The sequence below is a fragment of the Rhea pennata genome, chromosome 24, assembly GCF_028389875.1.
Source record: "Rhea pennata isolate bPtePen1 chromosome 24, bPtePen1.pri, whole genome shotgun sequence".
In the NCBI taxonomy this organism is placed as follows: Eukaryota; Metazoa; Chordata; class Aves; order Rheiformes; family Rheidae; genus Rhea; species Rhea pennata.
In genome coordinates, this window is record NC_084686.1 from 393812 (window position 1) to 416764 (window position 22953).

At 42.9% G+C, this 22953-nt stretch overlaps 1 protein-coding gene across 1 annotated transcript in view; it reads right to left on the reverse strand.

Moving 5' to 3' along the window:
- Positions 1-3904: 3904 nt before the first annotated feature.
- The window catches only part of KMT2A (lysine methyltransferase 2A), a 56922-nt gene continuing 37873 nt past the window's right edge, over positions 3905-22953 (reverse strand). The window contains exons 21-36 of the mRNA XM_062594754.1: positions 22641-22778; positions 21105-21263; positions 19741-19858; positions 19571-19649; positions 19145-19305; positions 18518-18703; positions 13587-17901; positions 12140-12220; positions 11077-11141; positions 9977-10147; positions 9353-9427; positions 8872-9046; positions 8363-8470; positions 7750-7833; positions 7214-7343; positions 3905-6159 (exon numbers count right to left, since the gene is read on the reverse strand). Coding sequence (XP_062450738.1) covers positions 5884-6159; positions 7214-7343; positions 7750-7833; positions 8363-8470; positions 8872-9046; positions 9353-9427; positions 9977-10147; positions 11077-11141; positions 12140-12220; positions 13587-17901; positions 18518-18703; positions 19145-19305; positions 19571-19649; positions 19741-19858; positions 21105-21263; positions 22641-22778 — 6321 coding nt within the window. The 3' untranslated portion in view covers positions 3905-5883. The remainder of the gene's footprint in view (positions 6160-7213; positions 7344-7749; positions 7834-8362; positions 8471-8871; positions 9047-9352; positions 9428-9976; positions 10148-11076; positions 11142-12139; positions 12221-13586; positions 17902-18517; positions 18704-19144; positions 19306-19570; positions 19650-19740; positions 19859-21104; positions 21264-22640; positions 22779-22953) is intronic.

A 22953-nucleotide genomic window follows, 5' to 3' on the forward strand; every position in this document is an offset into this window, starting at 1 on the left:
AGTGGGGAAGGTCCCCGCAGCGCAGGCTGCATGACGCCCAGGGCACCCGCCAGCAGCACGGTGGGTTAATGTTCACACCGCCAGCACCGTTCCACCCTTCCCCGTCCTATCCCAGCCTGGCTGCAGAGACCCTCCGCCCCGCCAACACGACCAATTGCTGGAGGCAGAAGCCAAGTTGAAAGAGCCCAAGGTTTTCAAGGTGACCTGTACCCCCCAGTGGCTGCTCAGGCCTGCTCCTGTTCCCCCCTTCTCTGGGGAAGGCCAACACGCCCGCAGGAGCGGTGCCCTCACGAGCCGCTGCAGAGCCGGTGTCCCCCCCCCCCCCCCCCCGAGCCCTGGGGCTGCTGCCGGCCGACCGCCTGGCCCCATCGCAGCACAAAGGTTCGCCACCCTCGCGTGGAAAAGCTGCTCATCTTGGCCCTGGCACGGCAAGAGCCGCCCCTCTGCTGCCTCCAGCTCTCGGGTCGAGGCCCCCGTGCCGCGCGCACCGGCAGCTGCACAGGGCGAGCACCCCGGGCTGCAGGGCGCCTCCTCCCGCCACGGCCCCCAGCCCCAGGCGTCTCCCAGTGCCCGTCTCCCGCGCCAGCCCGCTCCAGATCCAGATCACCGTGGGCTGCAGCTCTAGCCCCACCGGCAGCTCGGCCCCGCGCAGAGACGCCCACCTGTCTCAGCATCCCTCGGCCTCGGTCACGCTTCCCACCGCCTCCTCCGGCGCTCCTCGGCAGCCGTGCTCTTCTGCAGAGCGCCAGGCACCACCGCGGAGGTGACACGCGGGCGCTGACCTGCTCCGAGTGAGGAGATTCCTCTTGCTCACACATGTTACTCATTCCCAGCATGAGAGCCTAACGCTAACACTGACATTGGGAAGACAACTTCTTGTTTAAGAATAAATCAAAAGCAATCCTCTGCAGCAATAAACTTGACATGTTTATTAATTAAACTATCACTTAAATAAAAAAAAGTGCATAGAAAATAAACATGTTTAAAAACTCCTTTGTTTTTCGTTTTTACAACTATGTACACTTTTTATTTTTACATTCAGTCTTTTGCAGAGCTTTCAGCATTTTTTTAAACTATTAAAGTATTTCCTTCTTCCCTGTGACAGGGAGTTAACACTGATGTACTTTAGACATGTTTCCTCTTTTTTCTTTTTTTTTCTTTCTATCTTTTTTTTCTTTTCTTTTTTTTTTTTTTTAAGAAAAAAACCAGAAGCTTGGAAGAACACAAGAAAAAAAAGAAAAGATTTGTTATACATGATAAGTTGTCAAGAAATGTATTTCTAGAACATGACCTTGCTTTTGCAGAGCTTTTTTTTTTTTTTTTTTGAAACAATTATTCACCTATCTGTATTTACTAAAGACTGTTAAGTTTAATAAAAGAAACACCACAAGTATAGTTCTTGGTTGATAGACAAAGCTACAGTACCTTGTTAAAAAGATACCAGGAAAGCACAGAGCACATTTTTCCCTATATGCAGGTGGTACCCCAACATTCATAACCAAAAAGAGAGGAAAAAAAAGAAAAAGGAAAAAAACCAAGTTGTACAAGTACTGACTGGTAACATTAAAAGTCAGGAAAGTCCTCAAGCAGGGCATTGCCAGGCAATTCCTACACTTCCAGTGCTGTTTTTTGACTTTTGCCTCTCATTAATCAAGTGTCCTCGCTACTGAGGCCTGGCATGCTCCACGCTGAAGCGCACAAACCTGAAGTTAAACGTGGAAATGCACAGCCTGATTTTTTTCCTGTCTTTGTTAGCAACTGTAACACAATCCTTATCTATAGTGTTAAGAGAATTAAAAGCCATGGACTGATACTGAACTAGGCTTCATTACACGGTGCATTACTATATTAGTTCCTATATATATCGTATTTATAGTCATAAAAAAAAAAAAAACTTGCAAGTGTGTTGAGTGTGAACCAGTAGTATGGTTTTGAATGGCATGATTCTGCACAAAGACCATCTCACTGAAAAACCTGGTATTGCTTTGAAATGAAAGGAGGAAAAAAAAAAAACAAAAAAGATACCCAGCCCTTTGCAATGACCCGCTTTTCCTTTACAAAAAAAAATCGGTTTGTACAAATAAAAATAAACGCCCTAAGGTTCCATTTTTAGTATTTTCAGATAGCATGATCTGTGTCAGTCCTTATAAAATATACATTCATATACTGGGAAGCTGTGCTGTGCTCACCATCGGCCTGGGCAGGACAGGGTCAAGGGCACACAGGCCAGCATATTCCAGGTGAATCACTGACAATCTACGCACTAGCTGCCAAGGCCTCTCCTGCCTTCTGTTTGTCTGAAACAGCGAGCACAAACTTCTGTCCTGGACAGTACCGGCTGAGAAAGCAGAAAGGGGAGCCCGGGGAGCCCTGGCCCAGGCTCCGCGTCAGCACAGCTCAGCTTCTCTGGGTTACAGACAGTTTCACTGGCCACAGCGGCTTCCAGCAAAGGGAGCCGCGACAGGTATAGCAGCAAAGCGAACAGCGAGCTGGATCTCCAGCAGACCCGCTGACCCTACCGGTCCTCACAGGAGAGGTGGCTCCTGGTGCTCAGTTCTGCAGGGACTCTCATGACACACACCTTTCCTTAGTTCTCCTCCCTGCCACCCCCAGTGACTTTTCCCACTTTACGATGCCTTTGGGCAGTGTTTTTCAACCACAGCTTCCTGCTGTCAAGGACTTGTTTTTCCTCGGTCCTCTAGCCCAGAAGCTATGCTGACTCTTGGCAGACCAGAATGGATCTGCTAGCTGGGGAAGGTGCCCCTCCTCGTCCAGGTTCAGTGACCCCATCAGAGTGGGCAAGAGGAACACAGCTGAGCTGGACTACATGGACACAATTCACGGGTTTCACCAAGGCTAGGGCTGTCCCCAGCACTGCTGTCAAAAAGAAAAAAGAAAAAAAGGACAAAGAGCAGCTGTGTCTGTGGATACAGGGCTGAGATTCCCCCAGACATGCTTTTTGGCCTTCTCAGGGTGTGTGCGTTCCCAAACTGTCAGTGCATCAAATCATTTCAGTAACAAATGCAGCTTCAACTTGACTTTTCTTTAAACACTTATTACCAAATAATAGTCATGCAGTGCAACAAAGAAAGGAAACCAGCAGTTTCTGACCCTCCGAGTGCTGTATTTCTGTCTCAGGTCAGAGGAAAAGGTCTTTGGGGCTGAAGAGCACAGCTAAAGGAGTGCCAGCTTGTGAATGCTAGGGAGCTAGTCAGTTCGGTCCGTTTCCCACACACAGCTGATGCCGTCTCAGAGTAGCCTTTCAACGTACCAACTCCAAAAACGGCTGCCTGCCCACAGCAGCAGCTAAGAAAAGCAAGGGGTGCTTTACGGTTTAACTTCTCAAAGGAAAAACAAGCATGTTTTCAAGAGAGGCACTACGGGACAAGGAGCGTGCATGCCCCAGACCACTCCGGCACAGAACAGTGGCGAGCCTCGGCCAGGCAGGTGCTCTGCCGCTTTGCTAGATCTCCACAGGACAGCATTTCTGCATTTGGAGAGCTGAGGGTTTCCCTAGAGAAGAAAATCAGTCTTTCTCCAGGGAAGCTACTCTGCACGGAGCAGCGGTGACTGAGAGACAGACTCTCCCTGCTCATCACAGTCTCAGGGCTAGGTTCACTCACGCCTATCCATTCTGCCAAGATATCTGTGTCACTGACTTGGGGGAGCATCCACTCAGTGGACGGGGGCTAGTGGGTCCCCAGCTCTCTGACCCACAGCCCACCTATAGCTATGACAACATCATGCTCATCCAAGTCCCAGCTTGGGGAAGGCTTATCTGAGTGGACAAAGTAGGGCGGGAAGAGTCATGCTTCCCACAGAAACAGTCATTCAGAATTCCAGAGATCCAGAAGGGTCAGTCCTCTCTTGCCCCCTCCCCCCCCCCCCTTTTTTTTTTTTTTTTTTCTTTTTTTAAATACACATAGGGTACTGGCACATGACAAGGCAGAATCATGCCTCCTTCTGCCTGGGGGCATAAACATCTGTTCCAATAGAGTTCCCAACAGTCACACTTCGAAGCTGGGCAGTTCTCCATCCTGTCCCCACCTTGACGAGTAAATAAAGTTTAAGGTCCAGCCAAACCTCCCAGAAACAAGTTACTAAAGTCAAAAAAGGCAGAACAAGATTAAAAATAATAATAATAATAATAAAAAAGAGTGTATCCCTCTCTCTGGAGAAAGGATCAGACTGTGTCCAGCCAGATATTTCCTATAACCGTCCTACGAAAATAAAAAAAATTATTAAAAACAGATTCTTTTAAATTAGGATAACACCACTGTTTAAAAAGCCTCATCATAAGTGCTTTTCCCTATGAAGTGCTTCTCATAGAAAAATATACAAAATATATTTACATTTATAAAACCTTAAATACTAAACTGTAAACAGAACAGAGTAAAATCCAATGTCTCAATTTGTTAGGCTTGGGGCTTTTTATTTCTTTCATTTTTGTGGAGGTGTGGAGCAGACCCAAAAGGGAGAAGGATTTATGCTACTTAAGCCAGGACAATAGCATTTTGTGATTTAAAGTTAGTTGGATTCTTCAGTTACAGGAATTTCACCTGTGCCAACTGATTTATTTCCTACGTGATTTTAAACGCTGCACGGAGTACGCGGAGGCTGGTTAGTGTTTGGCCTTGCATTTTCATGCAGAATTTACACTCCATTTTGGTGCCTCTTCCTGTGCCTTTCAGGGAAGGCTACATAACTGCACCCAGAAGACAGATCATGACAGGAGCGTGCCTACAGAAGTCACTCACTTTTCTCTTTCACATCCTATGATGCTGCTTAATTAGCCTGAGCAGAGCTTCTCCTGCAAAAGGCTCCGCAACTGTCCTTCCTAGTTCCTGTTCTTCAGTGGTAAGCAGCTAAGGCAGGGAGTAAGCACCTGCTCCTGCTTCTCTCCTTAGAGACTTCCATCCCTTGGACCAGCCCCATTGTGGCAGAGCAAGGTCACAGTGGCTGGAAGAGTTTTTAGCTCCTCAGGTCAAAGGAGAAAGCCAGCTTCTGAAGACAATATGGGAAAAGACTACCTCCTTCCTCTAACAAGTGGGCTGCTACTGAAATACAGCCTCTGCTCACAAAGATTTACAACTCTGCAACTCGTTGGCACAAGCCCTTTCTCTGCTAAAGAATGCCAGGAATTCTCCTGCACTCAAGCAGGAATTTCAGAGTGAAATGCTACCCACATTCTTTTCAGCTTGCTTACAGGCTGCTCTATTATGCTCTTTCCCATTCAATTTTCCTAGATTACAGCAGAGATAAGCCAGACCCAGACAACGCACCAGGCCACCTACACCACACATTGAATACCAACCAACTCACAAATAGTGTTCTGGAGATGCACGAGGAACCACAGATAAGCACAAAGTTCTTAAAGTAGCTGGTTGGTAGGACACAGTCTCTCTCCCTAGGAGAAAAGCTCAGTCAAATACCGTTCTATTGAAACTTATGACACAGCAATCAAATAAAAAGGAGAACTCCACATTCAGCACTTCGAGCCAAGAGACGACAGAAGGAGAGGATCCATGATCCCTCCCTTGCACTGGGCCTGGGTCTATCTTCCTTCCCCTTCTCCCACTCATTAGCCCCATTCTGAGAAACAATTACAGCTGGCGGGGGAGAAATGAGAATAGCAAAAACATAATCAAATTGAGGGTCTTCTCCAATCGCCTGTGTCTTTCATAAGGGTAAGTGTGCGCATGCGAGACATGAAGATGTGGACTCTGACAGAGAAACACAGCCGCCAGATAGGTCCCTGAGCCCAGCCAATCTTCATTTCTGCCTCTGTCCTTCCCTGCCCCTTGCAAATAGCAAGGCAGGGATTCACTGTATGCTTTGGTTCGCCCCAGGCCCTTTAGGGCTCACATGCAGCTCACGGAAGTTCTAGTTTAAAAACTTCCTGCACTTCTTGGCGCCACAGTTACAGGGCAGTTTGTTGCTGGCGTCTTCAATGGGGAACTTGTAGTCATACGTGAGCTCTTCCCCACGGTAGATTTTGCGCATTGCAAAGATGACAATGTGTTTCTGACCATCAATGTTGATGACCCGAGAGTAGCAGTTGGGCTCACACGAATGATTGATGAAGCGGGCTGCATTCCCATGCATGGTGGCATCTACCACTTCAGAGTCGTCAATGCGGAACATATAACAACCAATTCCCTACATGTGGAGGACAGAAAGGCAATTAGACCAGGGCAAGCAAAGACTCAGCTGCCCTGACAGACACCTTAGCTCATTACTGCAACACAGCAACCAAAAAATCAAGTCTTAATGAGCATCTGCAACCTCTCTTCATTCGTCTTCACAAGTTCATGCTTGAATCACTCCATCCCCATGTTCTTTGGATCTGCAGTGGTAAGACTAGGCTTGTATCCTTCCCAGCCCAGAGGGGGAAAGAAGCAGCAAGCCTAGAGCTCCAGTAAGCATGCATAGACCTGAGAAGTTTGTAAACCCAAATCATGGTGTTCCAGATGCAACATTCACAGGGTCTAAGCTTGTACTACTTCCACAACCACCTTCTGGTTCTCTCAAACTCCCTTCTGCACAAGACAATTGTACCAGTCAGGTTTGGAAGTTTGGAAAGGATTTCTGTCGTCTTAGGTACTTCACTGCTTTGCACTGAAAGCAGTTTTCAGTCACTGAAACAACAGGTTTACCTAAAGCATTTGGGAATTAAAAATATTAAGCCACTCCACTACTCTGTGGTTATTTTGCTCTGGCTTTATTTAAATAAAATGCTTCTGTCAAGACTGATGAAAAAAGCTTCAAGAAATGCTTAGTTGCTAAGGCAAGAGAAGTTTACTTCAGGGCTCCTTCAGAGCAGACTGATCTGCCTCTTTGGTGTTCTATTGAGGAGCTTCAGCTTACACTCACCTACGCTGTGAACGCGCAAGCTCTGGTCTCACCTGTGACACACACTCTCTCTCTGGCACAGAGCAGATCTTAACACGCCTAGGCTTCTATATCCCTCACAACTCCAAAGATCAGCTGTCTGTTTCATACTCTGAAGATGCAAAGTGCCACTCTATTCTATTTCTGGACTTGAAACTCCAGCATACACTTTTGCCAGAATTACTGAGACCAAGTAATCCCAAAGCCTCATTAACAATCAAGTTCTCTCTCTGCTGCATTTCCGTTTCCTTCCTCAGAAGACCAGATGGAGAAAAGAATTTATCATGCTTTTTAAGAGCTTCTATAAAAGTCCATAACTCACCTTACTGTCGTAGTATTTCTCCCGTTTGTCAGTGAGGATGGAGCGAATGACATTGCCTGAATATTCAATCACCATCTCACCTGCATCAATGTTCCTTTTGCAGAACAGACCCCGACCATGGATGGGAGACCTAAAAAAGCAACAAGTTAAGAGGGTATTTCAAACAATACAAGTGAATCTCAACAATTTAAGATTGCAAACCTCACAGAACACTGCTCATTTCACTACAAGGACCAGTGCAATTTCATTACACTTCTATAACACAACCCTAACCTGAACAAGAGTAGCTTTCTCCTGCCCACCTCAGAGCAAACACTCAGCTATCACCCTGGTGAGCTGGCAGGAGTAAGTGGTTTGTGCTGAGAACTACCTTCCAAATATTTAACTTTAAAACATAGAGTTCAGAAAAAGGAAAGAGAAAGAGAAGCTTCTTCCCCGAGTACTGCAACCTGACTTCACAGGAGGTTTTCTGTTTTCACCTCCCTCTGCCATAGAGGCAGAGATACCAGAGGTAGAGTACCAGAACAGAACCATACCTGTAGACACCAACTGCCTCCTTGGAGGTCTTCTTCAAGTGTCGGAATCGCATGGGCATTGGTAGATCCATACTAGTTGCTCTCCTAGAACAAAAACATACTGGTGAGTGATCATCATTTTGTTTAGAGTCCTCGACATAAAGTAGCTGGCATAATTTCCAAGATACAAACATTTAAGCACTGTGACACTACAGCCCTACGCCTACTGAGAACACAATCAAAATTAATTCAGTGCAATGATTTTAAAGATTTTTTTTTTAAATGTACAGCTGTTTCCGTATCTTATCTTAAACTCCTTACGGCTAACCAGCTCCCCTTCCTATGAATTCAATACAGATCATTTCCTCCCTTTTCTACCCAAATTCTGATTATAATGGCTTAAATTATGGAGTGGGGATGTTTGGGAAATCAAAAAACAACTGGTCTGATTGGTCACTTTTAGCTGTCATCTGTTCCCTTGCTAATGGGAGAGTCTACCCCATAGTTTCTACTGCTTGGTACCTTTCAAGTTTTAAACAGCACATCAAAGGATGCAGCAGATAAAACCAAGAAATCAGACTTATTTAACACCATGTATTTTTCCCCTTTTCAACTCTTAAATCCTGCTGCATACCGGGCTGATTTCAGTTGTACCTCCTCCTCTTCCTCATCATTTGGATTGTATTCTGGTGGCTGTCGGTGTTTAGAAGCCAAGAAATTAAACATATCGAATGCAGATTTCCTGTAGTTCAAAAAAAAAAACAAAGTAAATTTGCTTTATTTTCTGAAAATAGTTTAAATATTTGGTTGCCACAACAGTTTAACATGTTTATTACTTTGTATCTTTCCCAGTTTGCCTCCTCTCAAAGGCTTGTAAACTTCAGGATAATACAATAATTTCTGAAAACTGTGAATAAAACCACCAACCAGGAATGCTCTGCTAAGCAAAGTGACCAAAAAAAAAAGCACGGAACAACGTGCAGATTCCAACGATGCAATACTATTGATTTACACAAGAAAATTACTAACATTTATTTTTAATGGAAACCTTGAGCTCTGTAGGAATTTGGTCTTTATGCTCCGTCGTAGAGTTAATCAAACAAACGGACTTCTAACCCTAACAGTGACAAAGCTCACACTTGCCTCAGGTGGACTTCAGCCCTCGCAGAGCCATGTGGATTCAGAGGAGGTTCATTGGCTTCCTCTGGCTTATGAAATCTGAACTTGTAGTTGTGGCAGTGCTTTGCTCCGTAAAGTTGCTCAATCAGAAACACAACAGTATCATGGATAATCCCCAACATCCTCAAACCATTCACACCTGGAACAAGAAACAGATCACAGCAAAAGGTGACAACACAGACTAGGAATGTGAGGATGTGGCAGCCTGCTAAATACAACTGTTGTGCTAGCCTGCAACTTTCACAACTTTCAGCTGTATTAGCTAATTAGTTCCACATTAAAATTTTAAATCTTTTTATCAGGAGGAATAATCCTCCATATATCAGTCAGCAGCTAAACTGAAAATTTAAGACACCATCCCCGAGATGCTCACAAAAAGGTCTGTTTGTTCTTAATACACCTTAAACAGCGTAACAGAAATGACTTTCACATTGGATTGCATTACCTGCAAAAGATAGCTGTTTCAGGCGGGCATTGGAACGGGCTTCTTGAACTTTATCAGTCAGTGATTTCCAGGCATCTATAGTTACACAAACAGAAAAAAAAAACAGTGTAAAAGGGTATCCAAGCCTTGAACACTGAGGTTTCCCAAAATAGGTGTGCCCCTTGATAAGTTGCTTAGTTTCCCATCTCTTATCAGGCTTCTAGTGAAGCAGTCTACCACCAGAAGATTGTTACACACATGTGCAGTATGCTACTTTCTGACACAATAAGCTGATCAGACTATACGAAGTCTGCATCCTTTTCAAGTCCTGTAAATTAAAGACAAACCTTTGGATTACACACACACACGTACACACCTACATGTGTGTGCATGCATATGCACACATATGCCTATGTATATATAAATATATATGTACACATATATCTATACACACACAAATACGCATATAAAATACAATCCAGGCATTGTTAGGAACTAGGATTGTTCTAGAGCTGTATGTCAAGAAAATTTAAAAGATCTGTTCTGAAGATGTATAAAAACAAGTAAAAGATCCTCAAAAGTTATAATTTGGCTTATGGTCAGGAAAGCTAAAACCAAGGCAAGCAAAAAACACACAGTTCTCACCTTCAATACTTTCTGCACAAATCTGAAAGCCGTCATCGCTTGAGATTTCAAAAACCAAACCTTTCTTTGGTTTCTTCTCACCAAGACACTCCTTCCTCTTTTGTTCTTGCTGAAGCCAAAACATAAGCGGGGAGCTGAATGTGCTCTCTTCTTCCTCAAGAGCTTTTGAGCCTAGAAAAGACAGAAACCAGCATGAAGACAGATATCAGGTAGAGCAAAAATTTTCCATCGATTGTTCCACAGCCAGACAAATTAATTACTGACCTGCCTTTTCACTGGTACATGGCTATTTCTAAGAAGAACCTACCAAGCTCAAATCATAATTTTACTAACGTTTGAAAATTCTATCCCGATTTAGAAGAACTAACGCAATATACTGCTTCTTCATGGTGTAAGCAATGCTTATGGAATAGCAATCATGAAAAAATTCTCATACACATTCATCAGCGTTCATATGTTCATGGAAAGACAAAACTTGTTCATATTAAAACTCCACAACAATTTATTATGTAAGTTACAGATTAGCTTCTGAACTGCCATTATATACTAGGAGAATTAAGTCTCCACAAGAGTGGTGATCCACAAATATCAATTTGCAGTAATGAAGAGCAGGATAACCACTATTTACAAGTGAGAACTACCCATGCTACCACAATTGTACGTAAATGGCGTTGGATTGTGAAGAAATTACAGAGACACACACTTTCAAATTTAATTTGAAATGTCCATGAAGTGCCCTGGAGCTCTCTCATTCAGTATTAGCAGTAAAATCTATGCTTTTTTCAAACCTAAGATTTCAAGCATAGATTTTACTCAAAGGAAAAAAGCTCGATAGTGTTGTAATAAGAGCGTAAAAATCTCAAGTTTTGAAATTTCCACAAACTAAAAATAGACACAATCATGTGTGTAATTTCCATTAATAACGAACAAAACATTCCTCCCTTCAAAGGAACGGCAAAAAACCAGATTATTAGCTCTGAGATTTTTTCTCAGAGTACAAGATAAAAACAAACAAACAAAAGAAAACAGAGCTACAAGGTATTCTTCAAAATGCACTGAGTCTTGGGACCCTCAGACTGGGAAATGAAGATGTGACATACCTGTACTTTCTTGGTCACTTGCCAAGTTTTGTGCTGATTGAGACTCTGGGAGGACAGCCATTTGCCTTTGGAGGGAAGTAAAATGAAGACAAATATTAAACAACTTATCTCATTCTCATTTTTCTATGACTGAGCCAGATTTAAGCAACCATACATTGTTTTTTTCTAAATGACAAGAATGCCAAACAGATTTTTAAAGTTTCAAATTTAACTTTTAATATAGCATCACACACTTTTCTTCTCCGAAGAGCTGTCTATAGTATCATTTCAGAGAGGGGAAAATAACTGTGGTGCACAGCAGTAGAGTGAATAACTTCACACAGAACAGAATTTGGAAAGACCAATCTAAGCCACAGCTTTCCTTATCTACACCATCACCGTAGAACCTGTATGTTATCTGTAAATATATTAGCTATGATTTGCCTTATTCACTTTTCCAGCTTTGTATAACACATGCTGTAATTTGGCTGCAGAATTAAGTTGGGTGGCCTTGGAAAGCCATGGGAAGACAGTGAACAGTTATTCAAGGCAAAGCTAATGTCAGTGTATTTATTCTGTGAATGAAGGGCTCTACAGCTATTAATCTACTAGCATCACCAGTCCTAGATAGCCACCTACAAAATCTGAGACCAAGACAGAAATACAAAAATTTGTTTCTAGATCAAGTATTCTAACAGCAGTTCAATTGCAAACAAAAAGAATTCTACTCACTGGCGTTTATTTCTGAGACATCTATCAAGCAACAGTTTAACTTAGTAGTACAGTCTGTGACCTGCTCTTTGCATAGCCCTATTCAGTAATAAGATGTATGCTAGCATATGAAGAGCCAAAACCATAAGAATATTCTGTTTTGTTCTCAGCAAGCTAAAGTTTCCCAAATCTGTATTACACTAATTTTAAAAAAGACTCAATATTGCAACTAAACATGACTGCTCATTCCAGACTGAAAGCTCCTAAGATATTTTAATTAGCAAGGTAAGACTTCTCCCACCCCATGCATGTTTTTTTTAAGATAATGAGCTCAAGCCAGCAAAACCTGATGGAAAGGTTGTTTAATGCTTACCCTGCAGACTGCCCACACTGCTTCTGTGATGGCTGATCTATGCTTGCTGCATCTTGCATATCTGCCTTTGTAGCAGGAGTCCTGGAACAAAAAGATTTAGGAGCATTCAAGATTCTTGCCAAGCAGTATGTGTCATAAATGAGAACAGTAAGCAAGAGGTCCATTAGGAGCTGCCACAGTGATTCAGCAGTTCAGCAAGCTACAGAAATAATAACAAATGGTCTTAGGATATGAGAAAAAAGATCACACTTTTCAGCACTGTATCAGATTCAAGACTTGCACTTAACAGGAAAGAGTAGCATAAAGCTAAGGAAGAGAAACATTTTTGAGCAACCATAAGCAATGAGCCCAGAGATCAAAAGATACATGGTGGTATGTTGACAAGTACAGAAAACATTTACAGACCAAAATAGATGGGCATGTGTCAGCAACAGAAAAGAACTATTTAAAAAGGTTAAGGTATTCAAAGAGTTTGGGATCAACTATTTAAAAATAGACTTATCACATGATGTAAAGAAGAACAAGGAATTACAAAAATGAGATGTAATATTTCTCAGTTACTAAAAAGACAGCAACGTCCATCTTTTGGTACTAGCAATCATTTTGGACATTTCTCTGACACAGCCAGCATCAAAAGTCAGTGATGCCATGCCTTTGGTTAAATGCATACTTGTTAGCAGTGTGGCACCAGGAAACGACTTGGCTCATTAACAAAACTGTCAGCTTCGTGTGTAAAACATAGACCAATAGCTCTTATTCTGTCTACAGATCCATACTTCAAAGACTTGAGTCAAACGCCGTTTTAATCTAAGGCCTAGAAAATAATCCTTTACTGCGAGAGACCAAGGCACACACTGCTGTTCTGACAAACCAGAGAGCAGGACTCTCCCTGTTCTCCAAGGTCTTCCCTGATTCCTCCTGCCCGTTGGGAGTACGGAGGGGGGAAGAGGGACAGAAAGAATAGACTGCACACTGGAGAGACACTAAGCTCTCAAAAGCTGGCATGCAGTTTAAATTCTCTAATCAAAATGACTAAGATAAAACTAAAATAGTGCATCATTTTGATGCTGTACCACACAGCTAATAGTATTATTGAAATTTCCGGAGTTTCTATACATTAACAACATACAGAAATATCACACAACACTCTTGGGTACCATATTTTATTCTGACATATTTAAAACATTATTTAATTTGCCAGAGCAGCCAACAATGAATAAGAACCCTCTAAGGACTAAACCCAGTCCTCAAAGTCTTAAGTTTCTCATCCTTCCATTTCCTAAGGCAAAAGTTCTATCAACTTCTTTAAAGATCTGCTTTTAAAGATCTAGTTTCTATACTAGAAATTATGCATCAAAATGAAAATTAACTGTAGAAACTAAGCATTTCAGAAATAATCTCGCATTACAAAGTATCAGAGATGAACAAAAGCAAACAACTCTCTTACCCTGTAGCTGAGACCTGGGATATAGCAAGGGCCCCTCTGTCTGAAATATGTGCTTCAGAGGAACTGGTCCACATGTGAGAAGTTTTGTGCTTCTTTCCATTCCCTTTGTCTGACGATGGCTGAATGCGTTTAATTTTCGGCTTCAATTTTGTGGGACCGAGCACAGAGCTACTTGCAGACTGTTGACCAGATGATGGGGAGCCTCCAGGAGATGCTGAACTGGCATGCATTACAGAGGGGGAAACCTTGTTTTGCTCAAGTCCTGTGTTATTGGGAACATCAACCAGCTGTGGAAAGCTTGACAACTGAGTGGCTGAAGCTGTGCCAAGGTCCAACTGAGAGGAAGCAACCCCAGTTTTGCTGGTTAAGAGCTGTGTCATATGCTGAAGCTGGTAAGAGCCTTCTGGGTCAGCAGATGACTGAGCAACCGTCATGCCCATAGTCTGTGCTGAAGGCAGAACACATATGCTTGATGCAGCTGTCATTGCTGCTGTTGACGGAGTTTGTGATGTTCCCAGCTGTGAAAACATCCCAGAACCTGATGGTAAAGTCATGTGCTGCTCCTGAAGACCAAGGCTTTGCTGACTAGCTTTGATCAAAAGGTTGCTTATTGAACCAAGGTCCCCCAATAATCCAGGGCTAGTTAATGTTACTGAACTTTGCCCCAGAACATGACCAGGAACTGACCCACCAGTAGTGGGGGCTGCTGTGGCCTGCATGGATACCACATTCAGTACTGAGGAACTGGACGCTAGTCCTGATGCTGGTCCTGTTGGAAGGTGACTAGCATCTGGCCCAATAACACTGGGAGATGTGCCAACTGCAGCAGCAGTCCCACCTTGTGAGAGCAAAGATGTTTGCTCAAAATACATGACTCCAGACTTGGATCTTTTGATAATATTGGGTACAGTCCTATGGGATGTTGAATTTGCAATGGTTCCTAAATCTAATGGGTGGTTAGAAATTTGGGAAGGTGTAAAATTAATTAAAGTCATGTTGGAGACCATATCAGAAGGAGCTATAGCAGAAGGGGTTCCAGAGGGAGCCAGCTTTTTATTCTTCCGTGACTGCAAACGAGATATCGGCCGTTTCTTGCCCAAGGCAGCAGTTGGGGTAGAGGCAGTGGTGCCCAGGTCTGCCCTCTGACTAGCTTCAGACACTAACAGCTGAGGATCAGGGGGTGGCTGCACACCAATAAGAAGACCTGGCGAAGGACTGCCAATATTTGGTGGGAAGCCAGTCTGAGTGGCTGTGGGGAAGGGATGTAAATGCTGGTGATGGGACATGGGCAACAATCCTTTGCTAGTGGGAGGGAATAATGACTGAGATGAGGGTAAACTTGGATTTAATCCTGTGGTCAGTGTAAGCCCACTTCCCATGGGCCCTAGCACTGAAGTATTAGTCTCCATTACACTCTGTGCAGAACTAACAGAAGGTGTTAGCTGTATTTTTTGAGTAACGCCATTAGGGAGTGTTTGGAGGACATAAAGTGGCTGCATATTTTGATTGACTACCAAAAGTTTTTCTGTGGCTGGTTTGAGATGAGGTGGTGTCGTCTGTACTGCAGCATTAGAAATCTGAGAGGGACCAGGACTGCCAGTGGAATTTGGAACATACTTCTGGCTCTGAAGGGGAACAGTTGGCGATACTGGCACTTGGATACCTGAAGTCCCACTGTTTCTAGTTAAATCCTGGTTGCTGCCATGCCCTTGCTCAACTGGGCCACAGGATGGGCTGGCTATATGTTCTGCATCTATGTGACCTTGGATAAAGTGATCAGGAGTCATGTGTCCTTCAGGGCTAGGGTCTACTCCTGGACTTAGAAGAGCTGTATCACCTTCACCTGAGGCAGATTTTTCTGTAACAGTAACTCTTTTTTCCCCAGATTCTGTGGTAGGCAAGGCAAGCATTGACCTCTCTCCTGAAGAGGAGAGCGAAGACTCTGAAATGACAGCAAGTCTGCTGTGATTTTGGCTAGGTACCGTAGGGCTGCGTGTAGTCAGAACAGAGAGATCAGAAGGAAGTTCTAATGGTAATTCAAATTGTTCCTCTGCTGATATAGAGGAAGAAACACTACTATCCACTGGTTCAGTAGTTGGCAGCTGTTGAGAGAAAACTTCAAACAAACCCATATCCTTGCCACGGTTACTATCGAGACCTAAGCCTTCTCCAAGTGTTAGAAGTTCAGATGAAGATGACTCTGGACTTTCTCCTAAAGCCTGCATAGATGGTGTATTCTTTAGAACAAAGTCCATGATATCTGAGGGGAGGATATTTCCACAGTCATCACTGTTGTTATTGTCAGAGTCAGATTTCAGAAGTTCTGTGTTAAAAGTATCCAGTAAGTTCTTATCAGAAGGCGTGCTGGCATGAGCCCTACGGCCTGTTTCCAATGAGCTCAGCTGAGCTTCCAGTGGATCCTGGCCTTGCGTTTTAACCCTGCTCACAGGATGGCAATTATCAATCTTTGGATCAGGTTTGTGGACAGCAGGGCTCTTAGCAACTTGTACTTTCTCTCCTGCTTCTTCAGTTCGATCTAGCTTCAAGTTTTCTGCTCCATTTTCTTTACCACTCCTTTTAGTTACTTGATTTACTTTTCTTGTTGTTGCCGTCACACTTGCATCACTTTCCGTTCCATCATCTACACCATCTAACTGTGAGATTTTTGGAAGATCACACTGTTCTTCTTCCCTGAATAAGTTATGGGATGCAAGCCTCTCCTCTGTGTTCGAGGAGACCACAGTTCTAGTGAAATTATAGTAGTATAAGTCATCTTCATCCGATGTACTCAAGTCATCGGCACCATCCACTTGTCCTTCTGCAGATCGCTTCCCTCGCTTCTTTCCAGTCGAGTTGCTGTAGAATGGAATGTCCTCCTCTCCATAAGACCTTACACCATACAGAGGAGTCAATCCAAAGAACATATTAGATCTGGCCCGAGCACTTCTCCGTGGATACCTCCGCTTGTATGAGCCTTCCTCTTGAGCTTTAGCTCCATCCTGAAGCATCAAGTTGTTATCTTGAACAGGTAAATTCTCGTATGTATTATTTTGGGACTCCTGTGTTGGTGCTTCACTGGGACTTCCCTGAACTACAGAGCCATCTTCTGGGTTTTCAGAGGTTGAGGAGGGCTCTGTCAAAGTGGCCAGTTCTGTCCCCGTAGACTGAGGTTCAACATCACTTTCCTGCTGTGCACTTTTAGACTGGTTTTCACTTTCCATCTTGAGAGGAGTCAGAGTGACTTTAACAGTGCGTTTTCTAGGTGCTTGTGACTCCTTAGAGGCAGCTTCAACCTGCGTCACAGAACCTTTAGATGACCCTTGTGAAGGTGGAGACTTCTCGACAGCTTTTTCAACAGGAACATTATTACATAACCTCTGACCAATTTGTTCAGTTGCCAAAGCCTGATTACCAAACTCTGGCTTCAAGTTTCCCTCATCACTGCCTAAAGCTTGACTTGAATCTGTAAGAGATTTCAAGGAATGTCTCTCTTTAAAATTAGAATCTTTCATTAACTTTTTCCCCTTCTGCCGCCTGTCTCGAGAAGCAGAAACCACCTGCTCACTTGCTGCAGAAGATCTGCTATTTACACCTGCAGACTTTAAGCTCTTTGCTTCCATCTCCTCAACCAAAGTACTTTTCTCTAGTTGGGCAAGCTCCATATGCTGGTCTCTGTCTTTCCTTGGGCCTCTCTGATGCAAAGATGGAAAGGATACTGTTTCTTTGGAGGAAAATGATCCTGAAGATTCTTGAAAGGTTCCTATTTTAACATGTAATTCTGTGCTTGATGAACTGTGTGCTTGGGTGGACATTTTAGAATTTTCTCCAGAAGAAAAACTATGAGCTGAACAATCTGGGTCCTTAGAGGTCAGAATTTTCACCTTCTCTCCCTTTGAAGGTGTTCCTTTGGCTATCATATCTGAACTACTAGAATGTTTTAGTTCTGTGGACTGAGGTACATCTAACTGGTAGGTTTTACTTCCACCGGTAGCCATTGTTTTTTGGGAGCTCAAACTGTTAGAGCAGCTTTGAACTGGAGCACTTGGAGAAACACTCGAATTCACCAATCCCACAAACCGGTCAGTATTTTTTACACTCAGTTCATGTTCTGAAGAAGATCCCATGCCTGAAACTGAAGGTCCACTGTGCTTGGAATAAGCATTCCCAGCCCTTGTGGGTGAAATCATCCGGAGTTTTGACTGCTGTTGTGACAAAGAAGAAGTGCTATGTCTCCTAGAACCAATGCTCTTAAGGCCAGAGGATAGTAAAGGATCTCCTACTGTCACTATTTCATGGGTCACCGGGGTAGGACTCCCTGAGGAAATAAGGCAAGAAAGACTGTCAAGTGATCTGAATCCTTCACAATCGATAGGTATCTAACTTCTTCACATACACAAGAAATTAAAAACCACCAAAACCTTTGACTCAAGTAACATTAACATAAGAATACTTGAGTTATGTATTAAAAATCCAACACTGTAAATCAGGATTCATTGTGCAGAGTTGACAAGTTAATATCTCAGTGTTCTTTATCTCAGCTGCAAATGTGAATTTTCAAAAATGAATTTTAAACAAAACGTGACTCATACAGAAAGAATAGGTGACCTAAAATACTGGATTTCTGATTCTCTGTAGAAAAACACCAGCTGAGACTATTAATTGCTAACTCTCATTACATCTCTCCTGCATTACTGCCATCTTGCCTGAGAGCAGCTTTCTTCATCCCAGGCACATTTTTGTTTCAACTGTTTCCTGACAGGTCATTTCTGCTATGTATTTCCAGAACCTTCCTTCCCTCAAACCTACTGCCATTTTTCACTATTTTCTCTACAAACAGAAAATTAAACTTCACATTCCAAATTATGCCTCAAAACAAAACAAAAAAGCCTCAAAAGCATAACAGAAATCAAAGTCAACAGCACTTGAAATACCTGCAGAAGGCAAAGGCCTAGAGCCAGGAGACCTCTGCGCAGATGGATAACTTGGAGTCCTGATCCTAGGACCCTTTGAGACCACTGGATAGCAACAGGAACTAGATGTCTGAGAATGCATAGGACGATCCGGTGATGGTGGGTTTACAATTTCAGGTGTGTTTCTGCTGTCTTTGGAGAGAGTTTCTGTAATAGCATAGAAGAGAAACAACAATATAAGCCACCGCTGAATCTTACAGGCTACAACCTGATAAAGTACACATTGCAACCAAGTTTCACTTGAGAAATTAACATATTTGTTAACTAAACCAGAAGTCAAAGATTACTGCTTCCTTGCAATCAGATAATGTCTAGTTTCTTCTTCCTAAAAAATACTTTAAAATATTTATAGAAAGAAATATGATTGGTGTAGGAGTTATAACAAACTTTTTTGGCAGTTTGCTGTTCTTAATAGCACTCTGCTTTGGGACAATGACATCATCTTTAAAGTTCCGTGAATACTTGTAACACTAATAACAACAAACAAGTCTCCCATCTCTAAACTGCCTCGTGCTATCTCTTTCTGGTAAGGATATACTACACCAAAAACATAAAAAATATACATTTAGAAAGTCCTTAAAAGATTACCTGTAAGAGGTACTGGACTATGGGCAATTGTTCTGTTATCATCATGTTCTACAGTGCTGTTGATATCAGGTTCTATGACAGGAGGTCGGCATTCCATGATCTTGCAGGTATACACACAACGTTTCCTGGCATCTGTTGTGCTCCAATACACCCTTGAGCACCTGGAAGACATTTCAAACAAAATAGTTTAGTGAACAGTTGAGTAAACATCTCTCTCTCTTAAAATAAAATAATAAAAAATAAGCACCTCTACCTTAAATTTCATTTTTTCAAAATCATACGTGATTAAGGTTTCCTGGCACAGCATGCTGCACATCTAGCTTAATCGCAAGGTTCTTATGAAAGCTACAGTCAATTTGCAGAGAAGTTACCTCAGTGCATCTGATTTGGTAAAAGAGGTTTAATCATGAAAAAGCTCATACTCACTGATAGCCAATGGGAAACAACTTATCTTCACAGTCTGAGAGGTCATTCAGAATTCCTAAACAGTCTATAGTCATTGAACCTAAGCAGAAAGAAAAAACAGAAATATTCTGTAAACAGCAGAAACTTGATTCCAGGAAAGATGGAACAAGTGTTCAGAGACTAGATCTTACCAATCATCATGTGGATGTTCTCTGGTTCCAAGCCACTAAGAAATTTTCTTCTCAGACTGATCCCTTCAAAATCCACAAAAACTCTCCTAAGAACTTCAAACCCATTCTCAGGAACCACCTGGAACAAGAACCCACAAAACAAATCATTAGTTTTAAAAGAATCATTAACTATGTGCTATCCAGTCTGCTTTACTGCATCTCAGGGTCCCATCCTGTTCAACTTCATCAATGATCTGGACGAAGGGACAGAGTGCCTCCTCAGCAAATTTGCCGATGCTACCAAGCTGGGAGGAGTGGCCGACACACCCGAGGGCTGTGCTGCCATTCAGAGAGACCTGCACAGGCTGGAGAGCTGGGTGGAGAGGAACCTCCCGAGGTTCAACAAGGGCAAGTGCAGAGTCCCGCACCTAGGGAGGAATAACCCTATGCACCAGTACAGGCTGGGGGCCGACCCGCTGGAAAGCAGCTCTGCAGAGAAGGTCCTGGGATCGCTGGTGGACGACAAGTCGACCGTGAGCCAGCAATGAGCCCTTGTGGCCAGGAAGGCCAATGGTATCCTGGGGTGCACCAGGAAGACCGTTGCCAGCAGGTCGAGGGAGGGGATCCCGCCGCTCTACTCAGCCCTGGCGAGGCTTCATCTCGAGTACTGTGTCTGTTTCTGGGCTCCCCAGGAAGAGAGAGACATGGAACTACTGGAGAGAGTCCAGCGTAGGGCTGTGAAGACAATCAGAGGGCTGGAGCGTCTGCCCTATGAAGAATGGCTGCAAAAGCTAGGACTCTTTAGCCTGAAGAAGACTGAGGGGGGGGGGGGGGGGGATCTTATCAATGTGTACAAGTACCTGAAGGGAGGGTGTCAAAGGGACAGGGACAAACTCTTTTCAGTTGTCCCATGTGACAGGACAAGAGGCAATGGGCAAAAACTGAACAACAGGACGTTCCACCTGAATATGATGAAGAATTTCTTCCCTGTGAGAGTGACGGAGCACTGGAACAGGTTGCCCAGAGAGGTTGTGGAGTCTCCTTCTCTGGAGATACTCAAAGCCGATCTGGATGCAACCCTGTCTAACATGCTCTAGGTGACCCTGCTTGAGCAGGGGGGCTGGACTAGATGATCTCCAGAGGTCCAAACGGTAAGGTCTTCCAACCTTACCGATTCTATGATCTTCAGTTTGGTCTTTAATTTGGTACTGTTCAAAAAGCACCTGTCAAACTTTCTCATGCTAGTTATGTCATTGATTTCCCCTTAATAGCACTGCAGTCAGGCCCTCAGTCATGAGAAACACATTCAACATTAACTTCTAAAGAAATGTTTATAGCTATAGCCATCTTAATCCTGAAGTAAAGCAGGGTATGAAAGAACTCACCTCTCCTTTGATCAAGTCACGGTGCCTCTGGCAGTAAACTTTCTTATCATCCAGAAAGACACAGTTCTTGGCTCGTGAGCACATAAAGTGATAGTTACTTGTACAGGAAGTGAGGCAGCAGCCTACTGTGGCACCTGACTTCTGGCAGAACTCACATCTCTACAAAAGTCAAAGGAAAAGCTTATAAATTAATTAAAAAGAAAAATCAAGTTACTTATTGCTATCATTTGTTTTCTTTCAAAATGACAGAAGTTTAGAATACAGCTTGATATTTCTCTTCACTTTCGTAACACTTTACTACTACGACTCACATGCACAGGTGCATATCTGAGACATGAAGAGCACATCAGAGGAAGAAAGATCCCTCACACAGAACAAGTTTTTCATTTAGAGACTGACTCTTCCAAATTTCAGCCTTTCTTCTTCGTACTCCAAATCTGAATCGCATATTCATGGACAAAGCCTGCAAATATGCAATTTATTTCTCCTGCACAGAATACTGTCCACATGAGCAGCTTGCTGCTGGCTAGGAGAGGTCTCATTTCACTTTTTCTGCTCTTTTAATAAACATTTAGGACCAAATGAGGCAATATCAGAACTCGGACAAACTACTTTCTAAGTCATGTTTCCAGTCTCACTTCATTCTTCTGGAAAATAAGCAACAACCACTTTGCAATAGAAATTCATTTTGGAAACAGGAATTCATTCTGGAACAGGAAAATTTCATCTTGCAAGGCTGCTGGGGAGTTCAGAAAAAAAAGATAAAAAAGGATACCTTTCTGCACTATCTAACAGAATAGTTATGTAGAAGTTAAATGTCAAGGTGCTTCATCTATATTAGAACATGAAAATCCTCCTTGATCAACACACTTCAGTTTGTAAGATTTGCTTTCCATTACTACTGCTACCACCAATAAATCTTTTAACTTAGGCTAAAATATCAGAAAGAGGCCCAGCTTGCTCTTATTGGGAGTTTCACTGCTGTCATCAGTTCAGACTCCAACAGAGGACCTGGTTAAGTCCTAGTACCACAGAGCTAGGTGTTGCACTTTAATATAGCATTTGGCCATCCTTTGCATTTTTGTTTTGTTTTGTTTCCCCTGCCTCCCCGCAAACATGTTTGCGCCATAGATATGGTGTCCATCGCTGAAAGTACAGCACTGGTAATTGAAGACTCTCTCAAAAGCAGAAATCTATTAGGTATTAGCCTCAAATTCTGCTCTTGAAAATTCCTTCTGGTCTCCACAATTTTCCTCCAGTGTCACACTGAGGAATTAAGAAATAAAATGTCAAGTATCTTCAGCCAGTTGTACCGAGTGTCAAAAAAGAGAAAAAAAAAAAAAAACAGAACCAAAACCAAGACAAACAAACAAACAAAAAAAAAAAAGAAATCAAGGAGGAAGACAGAGCAGGAGGAAAAAAACAATAAAAATCACACACCAAAAACCCACAGGAGGGATATTTTAGCTGCATTCCTGTCTCTGTTTTGTGTAAGGCAGTCTGATATTTAACAAAGCATTATTTACTTGTACCTACCAGCTGCTTTCCCCTGATCACAGCCATATGCACATTTTTTAGAGAACCATCATCGTCCTCAAATACTTCTGCCGACCACAAAGCACAGTTCACATGCGTCCATTCATTCTGGCCAATATAGAGAAGGCGTCCAGCATCCTAAACAACATAAGAAAACGTTCTTTTAAAATGTTCCACAGACACAACAATGCACAAAAAGCCCAGTTTCGGTTGCACTGGATTTAAAATCGTCCCAAAAAAGCAATCACTGATGCATAAAGAAATTGTCAACAACTGATAATTTCAGAGTTTAAAAGAAAAGTTAATTAGGCAG